The sequence below is a fragment of the Lepidochelys kempii genome, chromosome 7 (assembly GCF_965140265.1).
Source record: "Lepidochelys kempii isolate rLepKem1 chromosome 7, rLepKem1.hap2, whole genome shotgun sequence".
Taxonomy (NCBI): domain Eukaryota; kingdom Metazoa; phylum Chordata; order Testudines; family Cheloniidae; genus Lepidochelys; species Lepidochelys kempii.
Window position 1 is genome coordinate 43,604,478 of NC_133262.1, and position 16,945 is coordinate 43,621,422.

Here is a 16,945-nt window from a genome sequence, read left to right on the forward strand (position 1 = left end):
ATTGTTATTTCAGAATTGCAGATAGCCACACACAGGGCAAGGAGAGGAGGTTTACATGGCTCCAGCCCTGCAAAGGGTCAAATAACGGCTGCTCCAGAGCAGAGGCCCTAGAAGAAGAAGAGTGAGCAAGGAGCCCTTCCCCCACCTTGCACATCCCCAGAAGTGAAGCCATAATTTGTCTGATTTGAGCTGGGGGACACAACAGGGAGAGACCTTTTAGTGCAGCCAGCAGTGTTAATGGCACCTGAGGGACAGCATCAGAGATGGGGCCATGGCTTCCCTCTCTTTTCCCTGCGAAAGGCCACGGCTATGCCTTTTGTACAGAGTAGCAAGGGACACCCCTCACCATGCTCCCTCCGCGGCCCAAAAGGCATTACACCAGGGATGTTCCCAGACACTGTGGTTCAGGCAGTGCTCCCCTTTCCGAGGGCTGCTCAGCCTCACGTGAAGCACGATTAAGCCCAAAGTGTTTGCTCAGATGAGCACTTTTTTTTTTTCTACAGGAATTGTTTTAAGGCTAGTTTTAGTATGTCTCTCCGCTGTGCTGAGCAGTCAGACCCGGCACTAAACTGGCCTAAAATCCTAATTCATTCTCCTGCTCACGGGCCTACACTGGAAGAGTGTTGAAGATTCTTTCGTTAAACACACATCAAAGGGCCCTGTCCAGGAGTCCTCCTGTAACATGCTGGCAAAGGGTGTGCTGTGTCCCTCTTCACATGTCTGTGCCACTAGATAGCTTACTACTGCTACCAGCTAACGAGGTTACTCCTTTAGCTCAAGTGGTAGAGGACTGATGAAACACTGAATGTCCCACGTTCAGCCCCTCTTATGGCCCAGGTGCGGGGCTGTCACAGCTACTTATGTAAGATTTTTATTTGTTTCAACAGACTCTTATTTTTGTTCTTTTCAAAACCTGACCACAGCCAGTATTCCCCACCTATCTCTCTGGTTTTCCAATATTATTCAGCTCATCCAAATAAAAGCCTTGTTTTAGTTACAAAAACAGGCATCTTTAAGGGCGCTTTTTGGAGCAACTCACCTGGCAATCCCCTCTGGATTGATTTTACATTTTGCAGTCATGTCACAGAAGTACCGCTGACACTCACGGACAGATGAGCAGCCTGCTGAAGGGTACAGGCCACTCATTCCAGGCTTACACACACAAGATGACTAAGGAAAGCAAAATCAGATGATTAAAATCTTGCAATCACAGATCAACTTTTATTCAAGAGCATCCCACAAAAAGTTTGGATGATCTATCCTTGCAAAAACAAAGTTAGGATAACAGCTTTGGCCAATGCAATTTAGCCCAGCGAGACTCGCTGGAAGAATTAGTTACCTGGTTTTAGAGTAACAGCCGTGTTAGTCTGTATTCGCAAAAAGAAAAGGAGTACTTGTGGCACCTTAGAGACTAACCAATTTATTTGAGCATGAGCTTTCGTGAGCTACAGCTCACTTCATCGGATGCATACCGTGGAAACTGCAGAAGACATTATATACACACAGAGACCATGAAACAATACCTCCTCCCACCCCACTGTCCTGCTGGTAATAGCTTATCTAAAGTGATCATCAAGTTGGGCCATTTCCAGCACAAATCCAGGTTTTCTCACCCTCCACCCTCCCACACACAAACTCACTCTCCTGCTGGCAATAGCCCATCCAAAGTGACAACTCTCTTCACAATGTGTATGATAATCAAGGTGGGCCATTTCCAGCACAAATCCAGGTTCTCACCCCCCCACCCCCATACACACACAAACTCACTCTCCTGCTGGTAATAGCTCATCCAAAGTGACCACTCTCCCTACAATGTGCATGGTAATCAAGGTGGGCCATTTCCAGCACAAATCGAGGCTCTCTCACCCCCCCCCCCCCGAAACACACACACACAAACAAACTCACTCTCCTGCTGGCAATAGCTCATCCAAACTGACCACTCTCCAAGTTTAAATTCAAGTTTAACCAGAACGTCGGGGGGGGGGGGGTAGGAAAAAACAAGGGGAAATAGGCTGCCTTGCATAATGACTTAGCCACTCCCAGTCTCTATTTAAGCCTAAATTAATAGTATCCAATTTGCAAATGAATTCCAATTCAGCAATTTCTCCCTGGTTTTCTACTGCTACATACAAATTCATTAGAAGCAATTCTTCACCTTACCTTTCCTGGGCCTTTATAGAGACAGATGGTGGAATTCTCAGGGCAGCCTCCATTATTGGTAATGCATGGATTGATAGGTTGGCATACCTTCCCATCTCCATGATAACCATCTTTGCAAGTGCATTCATATTTTCCTGGTCTTAGAGCCTTACAGACAGCTAACGAGGAGCATGGTGATGAAGTACAAGGATCCTGAGCTATACATAAACACAGAGATGAGAGGGGAGCATAACCAAGGCCCTCATTAAAAACCAGCACTTGAAGTACTACAGTAGAAACCCTCTGATACAAACATAATGGGGGATGTGGAATTTATTCAGTTTAAACTGGGAAACTTTTCGACTTATATAACCCATTGTCAGACAATGGAGATTTTTTGGCTGAGGGATTTGGATGAGTGAGCTGAGCAGTTCTCATTTCATATTAATAGCGTAAAAGTTAATAAGAGAAGGGCCAGAAATGAGAAGTTTGGGTCTCTTTCTGAACTTTTACAAACTCTGAGGGTATTTGAAACCAGAGTTTTGGTCCATTAAGGTCCCCAAATGTGTAGGGTGTTTGGATCCATCCACCTCTGAATAGTAATTTATATTTAAATAGTAGTGTCTTTTAGTCCTAGGAAAAGCAATTCATGAACATAAAACAAATTTTAAATGAGAGAGAGAGAGAGAGAGAGAGAGAGAGAGAGAAAGATCACTAACAATTCATGAAATACAGCCACCTCTGGGGTGGAAAACAGCAGCCATTAAAATTGCATAGTCTTACAGGTCATCTAAAACTGGCACTTCCATAAGCACACTAACCTAGCTCCATTTTGGCACATTAGCCTAGCACAGACAGAGAAAAAAGTGCTGTTATGGCCCAGGTTACTAGGAGTTCCTAAACATGAGGTCATTGAGGACTTCTCCACACGAACACATAGTTCGTGGCAAGCTGGGGTATAAAGCCACCCTGCACTAGCCTGTCATGCACTAACTGTCCGTGGGGACCTGCTGTGGCACACAAAAAGTTTCCTACTGCACTTGATCTATTCCCATTTCAAAGTGGAGCAGTGCACATCAGGCTAGTGTGGGATAGACTGACATCCCAGCTTGCCACAAATTATATGTTCATGTAGACAAGCCCAGAGACTCCACAGTGAAGTGCATGATTACATGCATTATTTAGCCTGGTTTAGCCTGGCTGCACTGTATGATTATTCACGCAGAACTGATTAACTCTCCAGAATCCTGTCCCAACACGACACATTCTCTCCAGCTCGCCTACCTACACAAGGAGCAGCCTTGAGGTCTTTACTTTGGTTTTCCAAAGCTCCCTTGCACAGAAATCTGTTGACTTCAGAACAGTGCTTGACACTCAGCTCTGCCCAAGTCAAGGGCTCAGGCTTGGGCCCCAGGCATGTGGGAAAACCTGGCAGCACAACCACATTCTGCTAGAGGTGCAGCGGTGTTTGGTGCGTCAGTGGCAGCCCCACACCACATAGATCCAGTCACAGGAGATTGTCCTGAATATAGAATTAGGAAGATTTGGTCACAGGGAGGTGTCTCACCTTGGCATATGCTCCCTCTCTTTCTATACCCTGGCATGCAGTCACATATTGCCATCCCGTTCATCAACACACACTGGGCATTGTTCCCGCAGGCTACACCTCTGCAAAGGGGAAGTTCTGAAATCATAAAACAAAAGGAGGGTTCCCTCAGCTGTAGCGGATGCCTCTGGATAATACAACTTACCATCTGAGGAGGCCAAGAAATAATTTAAATGATTCCTGTTATTACTTGGGGTTTCAGTAGCATGCAGTGAACAGCACATATGAATAATAAGGAAACTGCCCACGCCAAGGAGTTTACACTCTAGACATATAAGGCAGACAAAAGGTAGAAGAAAGGAAGCATTAGCCCCATTGCACAGATAGGGAACTGAGGCCCAGAGAAGGCTGTACAACGCCCATGATCAAAGCCAGAGTCTGTCGCAGAGCTGGGATTGATTCTTGCTCTCCTAAGTCCTCACCCAGTTCCTTAACCACAAGCCCATCCTTCCTCTGTATTTTCAGACTATTTCTCCTCCTCTGGGGGCACATATATTGAGCCCACTTCATGATTTCTAAATTATTTGGGAGGGAAATGCCAACATTTACCTTGATCACACTTCGGGCCAGTGTAACCTCCATGGCAGGTACAGCTTCCATCACCAGAGATCCCGTGGTTGCACACTCCATGCTGACAGTCACACACTGCAAGAGAAACCCACACAATCACGTACTGGAAGCTGCAGGGAACAACACGGGTGCTTGGGATACATCCACTAAACACACTGAAAGCTTATAAATCCAATCCAGGCTTTTAAGTCTACAGCAGGGTGACCAGATAGCAACTGTGAAAAATCAGCATGGGGAATAATAGGATATAGGACAAAGCCCTTGATATTGAGCCATCTGGACCCCTTAGTCTACAGGCAACTGTACTTTAGCCTCTCACTCTTAGAGGCCAGGGCCATAATGAGGTTTTGCAAGCCACCCTCAAAAGGTGGAGGGTGCAGGGACTAAGAGCTCTGAATCCCTGGAGGTGTCCTGTCTGGGGAGTGCAGGGGCAGGCAGAACACGCCCATGGGTGGAGCATGCAGCTCAAATGCAGCATCCACACCACCTTTTCAGAGATGCAGTTAGTCCTCCGTCCCCTCCTCCTCCAGTGATTGCTGCAGTCCACCAGCTAGCATGGAAGGAGAGAGGCCAGGGGACACAGTTAGTGTCACTAAAGATGCTAGCACTTCTTGAATGCAAACACGAGGATCTTGGCTATCCCCTATACCAATACAAGGGTGGGGGAATAGGGGCAGGCATAATCTGGCTCTATGAAATACAACATGTGAGAAACAGTGCAGGGATCTCTGCTGACATCAAATTTATTAGCTTCACAGGAAGGGCAATGTGGGGGAAGCTGAGAGACACTTGGGGGTGGGAGGGAACCAGCAAGCAGCCAGTGGGTGGGAATGGAGGTAGCAGTAGAAGATGTGTGGTTTTGGTTTGGGGTTTTTTTAAACCAAAAACTGCAGAGAGTTTTGGGTTACGGATGCAAAGGACAGTGGGAAAGGGGGGGATAGGAGAAAAAGGGACTGATCTGAGATCCCAGGTGGGAGAGACTGAGAACACCCATACTAAGAGATGGCTGTGATGATTCTTCTGTTTATTAAATATAGGAACAACAAGCTTACACAAACTGATCACTCTGTTCCCAATGATTAAAGCCACCAATTGCAGGCCTAACTTTCCAATGTGGGCACCCAAACAGGATGCCCAAATCCACATCTGGGAGCTCAGGAGTAGGTGAGGAACACCAGTGCTGAACAAGTCTCAGTGCTGCTTCCAGAAGTGGGATTTAGACATTCTAATGCTGGACCCACATTACACACTTGATCCCATAGTTTCAGCATCCTCCCCGTCAGGCAAATGCAAAACAGCCTCATCCCAGAGAAGGAAAATGATGAAAAAAGGCTGCAGTTGCAGTTATAATTTTCAGACAGTAGCACCCGCCTCTCCACTGATCAGCCCTCCTATGCCATCCTCTTCCACTGCATTCATTTAGCGGTATGTGGGGATGTCTCTTTGCAGTTGATTTAGATTGTTCATTGCTGTAGTTTACCTGATTGACAGTCAGGGCCAAACAGATTCTCATCCAGACAATCTTGGCAGGCAGAGCCGCCATATCTCCCCTAAAAGGACAAAAAAAATTGGTCAATCATTATTTTCTTACGATGTCACTTAGTTCAAGCTGCAAAGTGATAAATAACTCTGGTTATGTCTCCCCTCTTCCCCTTTTCATTTTCTGTTCATGCTCAAGTGATACAAAATAGAAACCTGCTCTTACAAGTGCCTTACCAATAGCCCTTGCAGTAGAAAGGAGAGTTGACGTAATTTTACCAATGAGCAAACAGCAGAACAATCATGGCAGTCATTGAAAAAACAATGTCGTTATCATGACTAGAAACAAAAGTACCAGTTCTCTCATGTGCACTCTCAGAGGGCTTGATCCGAAGTTCATTCATGTCAATGGGACTTTTTCTGTTTACTTCATAGGGCTGAGTATCAGGCCCTAAATTATTGCTATACCCAGTTTTCTTTCAGGCTTGGCTGTGCTGAACCACATACGTCAAACCCAGTTTCGATTTTTAGCTGGCCTCTTTTTCTGCTGATCTGGAGAACATGTTGAAATTTTGTGGCCTTTTTTGGTCTCGCTCACAGGTCTCATCAGTCAGTCGATGGGGCTGTGATTTTACAATCCTTACAGTGTCTGGGTGAATTCTTTTATGACTGGGTTAGACCCTTCCTATGCTTTCAGGAACCAGCTGGGTATATGAGGCATGTATGGGTACTGCGAGGCAGCTGCAGGTCTCAGCTGTGAGACTTGCAGCAAGGAAGGACCTGACAAGGCCAGAGAGCTGTGTGCTTAATTTTGCCCCATTGCCTCCTCTAAGGTCAACTACCACATGCACATTTAAGCTCACGTAGGAGGGGTGTCTTTCAGCTTGTTCCCACACGACTTGTATGAGGGGCAGTACTGACGTGAATCCACAGGAGCCCCTGTAGGAGCAGAACAGAGGCCCCTTGTACCCTCCACCTTCTGGAGGGTGTTTGGCAGAGGAATAGGTACCCAGACCCCCAACACAGCAGGCTGGACAGGGCCCTGGGCATGGTTTGATGTGGACAGCCCAGCTAGAACTGGTAAGGATTCTGCCCATCTAGGTGCAGTATAAGGCCCAGATCCTCCAAGCTATTTAGGCATTTTGATGGGAGTTAGGCAGCTAAACACTGTTGAGGACCTGGACCCTAAACTCCTTGGTGTGCACATTATTGCCAAAGAGAAAAAGTAAATGTGAGGAAAGTGCTGCCTATTAAGGTCCAAATACACCAGGCCTTCTTTCAGCCCAAGGGAAGCTATTAGACACAGCTTTTTTCACTCAGGGAATGGGGGAAATCCCCCCACACCACTTGTCAGCTCCATCTCTTCCTAGAGATTCTTCCAAACTCTCTCAGCCCTTGCTTCCTCATAGCATGTGCCTTGTACAACATGCGGAGGGGAATTCATTAGTCCTCCACAGCTGGCCCAGCCCTGCTCCCCTACAAATCCGTACACTCATGGAAAACAACTATACACTTTTGGCCAGCCAGAGGGTTAACACCTTCCCTGCCGTCCCCTGGGCTGGACCTAGATACCTCCATCAAGTGGCATTACATTTCCTCACAGTACATCCCATACTGACCTCACAGGTGCAGGTTCCATTCCGTGTTATACCATCCAAACAGGTTCCGTGGCCACTGCAGGGCTTTTCAGGTCCACCAGGGCATTCTGGCAAACAGGAGACAGGCCACAGATAAGCAAAATCAACACTTCTGTGTCCCCGTATGGGTGTTTACAACAACCATTACTGTTATTGCAAACAGATGGGCTCGGGAGGAATTAAATGTCAGCCTGTAGGTGGCTTCAGTTGTGTTAACAAATGGGGGTTCCTATCTTCACTGGATCACAAATAGTTTTATTTTTCTGTTGTCATATATGACAAACATTATCCATTCCATTAGGGACAAAGAGCTATAAAAGAGTCTGAGGAGCTGTAATTTACTTAGGCCAAGGGGAGCTGAGGACATTCAGATCTTTGTAGGATCAGGCCTTATATTGTTAGCTCCATTAGAAACACGGAAAACCTGGACAGATTTTCAGCTGAATATTCAGGAAAGGCCAGTCATGTTGGAAGCTCAGTTTGAGACAGCCCCAGGCCTACTTTTCAGAGGGGTGGAGTGCCTGCAGCTCCCACTGACTCCAACTGGAGTTGGGGTAGGCAGCACCTCTGAAAATCAGGTGCCTGGTGTCTCCAGATGGCTCCTCCAAAACGGGAGAGGGCTGCTTTAGAAAATGTTATGCTTGGCCTTTTGGGTCATCTGCGCTCTGACAGAGTCTAGATGCTTATTCAAGCCACCCAAGGCTGAAAGTGGGCTAGAAATCTCATCACCTCAGGCTCTCTCTGGAAACGGGGAGTCTTTTCTATTTTCAACTGTGCTGGTAAGAGCGTGGGATTTGCCGTGTGTAACTGAGGCCGTGTCTATACGTACAATGCTGCCGTGGCGCAGCTGTACCAATACTGCCGTGCATCTGGTGAAGATGCTCGGTGATGATGGGAGACCGCTCTCCCGTCAGCATAAAAAACCCCATGTCCACGAGCGGGAGGAGTTTCTCCCACTGACACAGGGCTGTGCACATGAGCGTTTACGTTGGTGCAACTTATGTCGCTCACAGGCGTGGTTTATTCACACCCCTATGTGACATAAGTTATGCCGACACAAGCTGTATTGTAGACATAGCCTTAGTAATTCAGCTTCTTGGCCTTGCTACAACCAGCGAGCGCCAAAACAACAACAGGAAATGAGCCAAACATTTTCAGACTCAACTAGTTTGGTCTGAAACGTAACTGAGGATTCAGATCGGTTATTTTAATTCCTGGCTGGAGACGTCATGTGTTTACAGGTGGCTGTAGAGGCGACGAGCTACAGAGTATACTGCGGTACTGAAGTTCCCAGAAGGGAATCTCTTTCTTTTTCCTTGGAAACTTTCTTAAAGAATAATTCTCTTTTAAAACATTTTATTTAAAAATAAGAGTACCTTCTGCAAAAGGGAGTTTTGCCATAAGTCAAAACACAACAGGGCTCAAATCATGTGCTGGGGAAAGATTCCATTCCTAAGACCTTCAAACTTCCCTACATGGATATTGAAAACCTTGGGATCCAGTCTAAGTGTCTTGGAAACATGAAAGAGAATCCTGAAAACAAATCACTCCCCATGGAGCTGACCTGCAGGACTGGTAATTCTAGGGAGAACTTTGAAGTGCCTTGACCGGTCAATGACTGGAAGGACCCATGAAGAACCTACCATAGCACTCAGTACCCCAGAATCCCGGGCAGCATTTTTTCTTCTCAATTTCCATCTTACACATGTGACTGCACCCTGGTAGGGAAAGGGTGTCTTCTCCAAGCTTTACGCTGTATCTTAAACAGAAAAAGCCAAGATCAGTGATTGTAACAAACAGTTTGGGACCCAACCTGTTCTGTATGGATAGGACATGATAACAGATCAGGACAATGAGGGGAGATTTCTGAGCTCCTTTTTGATCCACACCAAGTAAACTGTTTGAAAAGCGCTCCATATGAATGAAGAGTGCAATACACTGTCCTGGGGCACGGAACCACAAGCACAACCCAGACTTAAGAGGTTATATTATGCAGGGCTCCGATTAATTCATTAACTTCCAATCAAATATTGGATCATGTTTTGAGCCCCAGTCTTCATCTTCAAAGCTCTGAAAGGGTGCGTTGTCTCCAAGACCGACCCTCCCTGCCTCCCTCATATTTGCGATCCATGGAAATAATGAAATATTCACTGGCACGGTTAAGGTTAGTGGGAGATGGAGACAGATCACCAGCCTCACTAAGGTCACAGTGTGGTGCTGAAGGGGCTCAAAGTGACCTTAAAGTGGCCCTAAAGAGGAAACTGAGGATTCCGCCCGGGGGTGGCAGGGAAGCATGTCAGAAACCTAAGTTGATATACAGCAGGCATGGCTGGCTTTAGAGCTCCCTTGCCCCACTTCTGCCAGAGGGGTCATGTTGTGGGCAGGTGGGGGCAGGGGAAGATGCTCCAGAGGCAGAGCCAGAGAGCAATGCACTCTGCTGATCTCCAGCATGGTAGTGCAGAGTGCTGAGTTAAAGTCACTAATGCATTTTTAATCCTTTGTCTAATTCACAAAGGAAAGAATGACCTTGTGATTAATGAACTCGATGGGGATTCAGGAATTTCAAGGTCAGTTCCCAATTCTGCCACAGGCTCCCTGTGCAACCTTAGAAAAACTACTATGTTCCCTCAGTTGTAAAATCAGTCTAATATCCTTCCTCTCTCGTGTCCCTCTGTCTGCCATATCTAGAACATAAGCTCTTCACAGAAGAGACTGTGTACACAGCTCCTAGCACAGTGGGGTGCTGATCTCACTTGGGGCCTCTAGGTGCTTCAGGAATCTTAACAATCATTTATAAAGGAAACATTAAAAAATATTAGTGCCTAGTCATATAATTATTACTCCCTTAAATTTATCTTTGGCAAGAGCTTAACCTTCCTTCATCGACTCAACTCAAGTCTCAAGCGCCTTCTTTCACACTTTTATTGCTTCCATTGTGCCAGTCTGATTACCAAACATATCTGCAATAACTGCAAAATGGCTGGGGCTATTTTTAAAATGTTTCCAACTAGTAGTAAGGCACAGAAAACAGTGGACAATGTTAGCTGCTAAAGTTCACGATTGACTAGATTTGCAGATGATAATCTACAGCGTTCCGTTTTTTTACAACCTTTTGGTAAATTCATTTTCCCTTCACCCTTTTCCCATTACAGTTCAGCTACAGAAATGTGTCTGGCTTAACAGAATGAGCATAATAAATACAGGAACAAGCAGCACTTCAAAAGGAAAATAAGAGGGTTAAAAAATTCAAAGGTGACACTGAATTTGGTTTGGTTGTCAGAACAGCAGAAGGGAAGTAACGGCTTCTGGGTCTATAGCTGGTTCTGTCCTTGACTCAATATGTGACCTTGGACAAATCACATAGGCTAACATTTTTAATCTTGGGTGCCTGGAGTTAAGTACCTCCCATCCCAATCCCGCAACTTGTTCTATGTGAACAGGCCCCTGTGACCACACAGAAGTCAATGGGGATTCACAAGGGTCTATTCACAAGAAACAAGCTGCAGGATTGGGGCCATAGACTGTATTTAGGCCCCTAAATAAAAGGGTCTTGATTTTTATGGGTACTAGTACCTGCAACTCCTGTCTGAACTCAGGTGAAGCTGTGAATTCTCATGACCTCTTAAATTCAGGCTACTTTAATAAAAGGTGCGTAAATATGGGTTTTGGTGCTTAACTCTGGGCGCTCAACTCTGAAAATTTTAGTCACAGTTTCTTCCACAGGGTTATGAAGTGTAAGAAATTAATGTCTGTTCAGTTCTCTGAGTTCTTCAGATGACTGCACTAGAGAAATATCACTATTAAATACTCATTATCTGTATATCTATACACATGACCATGAGTATGCATACATGAATTATGCACTTCAAGCTGCCTCTTCTTTAAGCCTAAACCAGAATTATATTGCTCCCCACCCAATGGTAGAAACCAGCCACATCTCCCTTTCTTTATTCTTATATAAGGCAACATCTCCCTGGCCAGCAAAAAGCATGCCTTGAAATGCTGACTTATATGTGAGTATATAGAATAAATACAAAAGAGTTATAGAACGACCTGTAAACCTGATGTGGCAGGCTGAACAGGGAGATGGGCCTTACCTGCAGCCTCTCTCTCCTAACGCCTGGGTCATCTTTATCCACCCTTTTGGACACACCACTTTGGGAGCCGCAGCACAGGAGGTGCACGGTGTAGCCAAGGTGAACATCGTCTTGACATTGCAGTGCATGGATTTTAACTTTAAAAAAAAAAGCAAAGCATTAAATTGTTATCTTTAGTCACTGATCTGATTTCCCCCATTATCTCCCCACCCTGAGGACCCTGGTTTACACTGGGAATTTCATCAAGCGGGGCCAGCAGGCAGTGTAGCTACTTTAGTGCAAACCACAAATGCAGACAGGCTAAACCATGACTTTACAGTGGTAGCAGCTTACTCCTGCTTGGATCTGGGATAAGGTGTATCAGTGCAAATACAGCGATTCTGGTGGCTGACTCCAAGACCTGACTCTAATCTTATTTTCTTTTATTAGAGTAACAAATGTTAGTGGGTAAGGTTCCTTAGGGCTAGTCTACACTGGCAACCCTAGAGCGCTGCCACTGCAATGCTTTAAGGTGGCTTGTGTGGTCGCTCTCCCAGCGCTCTAAAAAACCCACCTCCTCAAGGGGCGTAGCTCCCAGCACTGGTGCACTGTCTTCACTGGCGCTTTACAGCGCTGAAACTTGCTGTGCTCAGGGGTGTGTGTTTTTCACACTCCTGAGCCAGAAAGTTGCAGCGCTGTTAATTGCCAAGATAGACAAGCCCTTATTGTGCAACAGAGATGAGGTCAGATGCTGACTTTGCTTCTCTTTGTAAATAATTGATCTTTTTCCAGCACATAAAGGCTCCCACCATGATCAGAGCCCCATTGTGCTAGGTGTCCACAAACACAATGTACTGCTGGAAAGAGCTTGCCGTCTAACTAGACAAGACAAAGGGTGCAAGGAGAAAAAGGTGTGAAGTAATTTGCCCAAGGCCATGCTTCAGGACAATGGCAGAGCCAGGAATTGAACCCAGTTTTTCAGAGTCCCAGTCCAGCGTTCTGTCCACTAGAATACCATGCACTCCTGTTTTGCTCGACCTGATTCAGGTCTCCACAGAATACTGTCACCAACATGATGGATTCATCCACGGCCTTTGTGGCATGTTCAAATTATTGACAGCCCACCCAAAAAGAAATGACACCATAATAAGAAATGAAATGAAAAAAGAAAAAAGAAATGACACCACACTCTGCTCTGCTGTACAAGTGATGGCCTAGGCCGGTTTGGAGAATAGGTCTGAGGCCTGCATGGGTAGAGTGGATGGGTAAAGTGGAATTCATGGCCTGCATCTGCGGGGTAGGAGCTCTGACTCATCCGGGGGTGACTATGGAAGGTCCCAGTCTGTACAGAAAGGGCAGAGTGGTGCATAGTGGAATGGTGAACAGGGTAACGGTGTTATTTATAGACTGTATATGGAAAATAAGGTATGATAAAGTAGCAGCAGTGGCTCGAGCCTAGGACTGTACAATAGAAGACCTGCGTTCCAGTTCTGACACAGTTTCACTGGGTGCCCTTGAGCAAGTCACTTATGCTCGATATTCCTCAGTTTCCCCATCTAATTCCCCTCCTTCACAGATGAGGTGGCAATGCTTCATTCATTAATGTTTCTAGGGCACTTGAAAAGCGTGGCTGGAAGGTATGACAGAAATACAGTATACATTAGATTCCTTGTTCACTGCACTTTCCAGACAGAGTCCCTCCAATTTTGCATTGCATCTGCCTTTGATCTGATTAATAAAAGAGCCACCTGAAGTTTGGGCATTTGAATGCCCTTTAAGTGCTCTGCCTCCTCCTAAATCATGCCTTTTTAGACGGATGGACATCCCTAGCTCCCTTTGCTAATAGTCTTAATGTCTCTCCTTCCATTGCAAACCCCTCTCTACTTTTTGATAGAGGGCAGCCCTTCCACAACTCTGTCATTAGAGAACAAGATTCCTAAATTTCTCAAGCAACTTCTAAATTTATAGGCTAGTTTATTCCTCTGTCAGCAGGAGACAAGAAACGCAGTGGCAGCAGACACTTTGTAATATGAATGAACATGCCTTCCATCCTACTGAAATGGCTAATCTCCACCACACAGCTGAGAAAACCAGTCTAAATAAAGCCACATGTACATTCCTCACAATGCTGCTAATCATGAAAATTGAACTGGATGTATGAACCAAAACAAAAATCTGTCTAAGGGAAAACATTTCTTATTACTCATATGGACATTGCCAAGAAACAGCTTTCATGTTTTTTCCTGTTGCATCAAGATGCTTAGATACAACAGTGAATGCTGTGAGGTATTCACCTAGATAGATCTATTTTCAAAGTTAATTACACACCTACATAGCACTGACATATAAGTCTACAATAACTAATCACTAGGTCCACTATCTAGCACTTTCTGTTACACGCAGCTCTACAACAAACCAGTGTGCAGGTAATAAAGGGATTTGTTTATTTATTTGGTAAGGAGAGAGATTTCAATTGAAAGTTTTTAAGGGTTTATTGTAAAATCTTACAATTTTTTAAAACCTGTGAGCTATGACAGACAATTCTTTCACAGTGAAGAAGCTATTGTTTGTTCATTCACTGAGAAAGCTGCACTGTCTGATATGAATAAACACTGCTGTACAGATCAGCATGCAGTAGTTTACTCCCACCTCCTCATGCTCCCCTGGGCAGGTTTGGGATTGGATTCTGGACTGGGTTTTGCTTCTGTTGGGTTTTAAACAGGGTATCTTCTCAGTCTCTCTGAGAAGCATGAAGGCTCATCACTTAAATCTCACACTGGGCACAATGTCAACCTTAACCGTTTTCAAGCCAACTTTTCAACAGCTGCAGTTTAGAAATACTTTTAGAAAACACTGAGGAAATTCTACAAGGCACTTCAGGGCTCAATTCTACCGGGGCAAAGTCCCCCTGAAACCAGTGAAGTTGGTGGGAGTCGAGGATGCTCAGCCTCTTAGAGTATTGGGCCCACCTCATGCTGCTATTGTATCCTCTTTGCATTTAGTGCTGATAATATGTAAATCAAAGTTTACTTAAGATCCAAGCAAAACTCCGTATCCTCAATTTTACATATACAATATAGACTATAGATATTACATACACACAGAGGAAAGGTAACAGATGGTCTTATAGCCTAATTAGGGAGGTGATTCAACATATAACTAAATTCACACTGAAACCATTTTTTTTGGGGGGGTGTATCCTTCAGTAACACAGCAGCCATCTAAAAACGAGTAATTGTCCCACAATCATTTAACTGCAAAATAAAGACTTGCGAACTTACCTTCTGACTCTGCCCTTCAACAGTGGAAATGAACCATGCAGCTAAAAAGGAAAACAGTAACCCAGGAGGATGCATTTTCATGCTTTTACAGATGGGACCCTTTTCTTGAAGGGGGGGGTTGATGTAGAGTATGCAACTTCAGTAAGATAAGACCGCCTACTAAGAATCAAATCCAAGAAAAACCAGAGATTAAACATAAACAGGGAGAAAACACTTTCGCACTCTGAATCTCCTATTCCAAAGTATACAGAAGTAATTCTGCTACTTTTAACGTCAAACATGAGTCAACAACAGCTTTTTTTCTCTCTCTCCTTTTTTTAAACACACACACACACACACACACCCCTGTGAGTAGAAGGTTTACTGAAAACAGGAACATCTACGGATTTCCTCCCACATATCAGTTCAAAACAGATGGAAGGAAATCCTTAGCTTTCAACTGATTGGAATGAAATATGTTAATTGTATCCTTAACTGGAGGCAAACCCAAGAGACAAATGTATAGTGTAGAATCTGGATGGCAAATCAATTTAATTTCATTGCTGATAATACGACCAAGCCAACCAAAAAACACATACATCCATTGCCTGTTGCAGCAGATATTTATTTGTTCTATAAGGCAAATCTTTGCAGATGGTCTATACGGTACTTAATAAAGATAACAAATATTGCCTATAAAGCAAAATTGTCCCCTTCGTTGGGGTTTGATGTTTATTTAAAATGCATGAGTTGCTCAACAAGAAGAGTGTTACATTTAGCATACCAGTGACTCTGTGGGTGGCAGCAAAATATATAAATTATTTTCTAAACACAATACTGGTAGCTAAAGTAATTCAGGGAGGATGCTTTTCAACACTTGGAGTAATCAAGCCCTGAAATTTAAGAGACACGCTTGGCCTTGCATTGAGATTGCAACTGAATATCTCTTGCTGTTGACAGTAGAGAAAATTAAGAAGATTCACAACATGTTTGATGGGCGCTTTATCTACAAATGTTGCCAATAACATTCAATTTATTTTGTGGCGTAAGGAATTCTCCAAATAGTACTTAGCTGTAAACACCATTAGACCATGATGACAGTGACTAAGTATATTAATAGGTTATTTTAGCCATTTCAAATGTGTGTATAAAAGCAAATCAGTCATTTTTAGAATGTGTTTGTGTGTATATATAAATAAACACAGAATGTATTAATTCTTAATACTTATTAGGACTTTGCATATCTATACACACACACACAGCATGTATTAAAATACAGTACTTGGCATACACATTCCCACCAGAGTGCATAAAAACATGATAGGAAAATAATAGGTACCGTACTTACTAATGCTGTTAATTGTAGTCTACCTCTTCTCCCATCTAACAGAAAGATGCAGGCTGACGAACAGTGGTGCTATATATCTCCCAGCAACAGGAAGCAAACAAGGCAAAAATCCATTCACTGTGGCCTGTAGAAAAAGTCCCAGTCCCGCAACTCACTTCCAGCTTGATCAGACGATTCAGCTCATTTGCCCCATGAGGCATTCTGATAACTGCAATCGTGGGACAAGGGCCATGCAGGCAGCATATCACTACGGAGCACACCTGGATAGACCCAGCCTCCGGTCCATACCAGAGTGAAGTACAGATCAGCGGAGTGGCATCAGGTGCCAGCAGTCACCACGGGGCCTGACATTCAAAAAGGTTGTGTTGGGATAGAGTGACGGAAGAAGGAGGCCAAAAGACAAACTGATATTCAGGAGAGGAGAAAGGGAAGGCCATGCATCTGTCCTTCCCTTTTCCAAGCATCAAGTACTCCCAGCCCAGCTCTGCTTCAGCCATCATCTCTCCGGCACCATACCCACCCCAATCCAGCCACCTTCCCAATGGCAAATTTTCCCTTGGCTTCCATAGTGAAAAGCACCAGTAACCTAAAGAGCTTCCCAGCTGGGAAAGCTTCCCTCACCTTTCTTTCCTCATGAAAACCAACACCTCCCATCATGAGCATCCTCTGATGCCCCAACCCACTGACCCTCCTACATCCCCCAACTGAAAGATATCCTGATTTGGCTACCCTGCTCCTTGTGAAAACCCTCCCTTTGATAATAGAGAGACAAATGCCTCACTTTGCTGTGGAAACAGCCCAGTTACCCATAGCAACAATATCTTAAACTC

At 44.6% G+C, this 16,945-nt stretch overlaps 1 protein-coding gene across 4 annotated transcripts in view; it reads right to left on the bottom strand.

The window, feature by feature from the left end:
* Positions 1-16,132, bottom strand: part of STAB1 (stabilin 1) — a 100,555-nt gene extending 84,423 nt beyond the window's left edge. For 3 of the 4 annotated variants that reach the window (XM_073352442.1, XM_073352440.1, XM_073352443.1), the window contains exons 1-9: positions 14,789-14,997; positions 11,529-11,665; positions 9,075-9,190; positions 7,414-7,499; positions 5,796-5,865; positions 4,295-4,390; positions 3,707-3,823; positions 2,161-2,357; positions 1,040-1,170 (exon numbers count right to left, since the gene is read on the bottom strand). In XM_073352442.1, the coding sequence (XP_073208543.1) occupies positions 1,040-1,170; positions 2,161-2,357; positions 3,707-3,823; positions 4,295-4,390; positions 5,796-5,865; positions 7,414-7,499; positions 9,075-9,190; positions 11,529-11,665; positions 14,789-14,869 (1,031 nt within the window). In that variant the 5' untranslated portion in view covers positions 14,870-14,997. Of the gene's footprint in view, positions 1-1,039; positions 1,171-2,160; positions 2,358-3,706; positions 3,824-4,294; positions 4,391-5,795; positions 5,866-7,413; positions 7,500-9,074; positions 9,191-11,528; positions 11,666-14,788; positions 14,998-16,115 lie in introns of those variants that run through there. The other variant, XM_073352441.1, reaches the window with a different exon arrangement.
* Between the last annotated feature and the right edge of the window lie 813 nt (positions 16,133-16,945).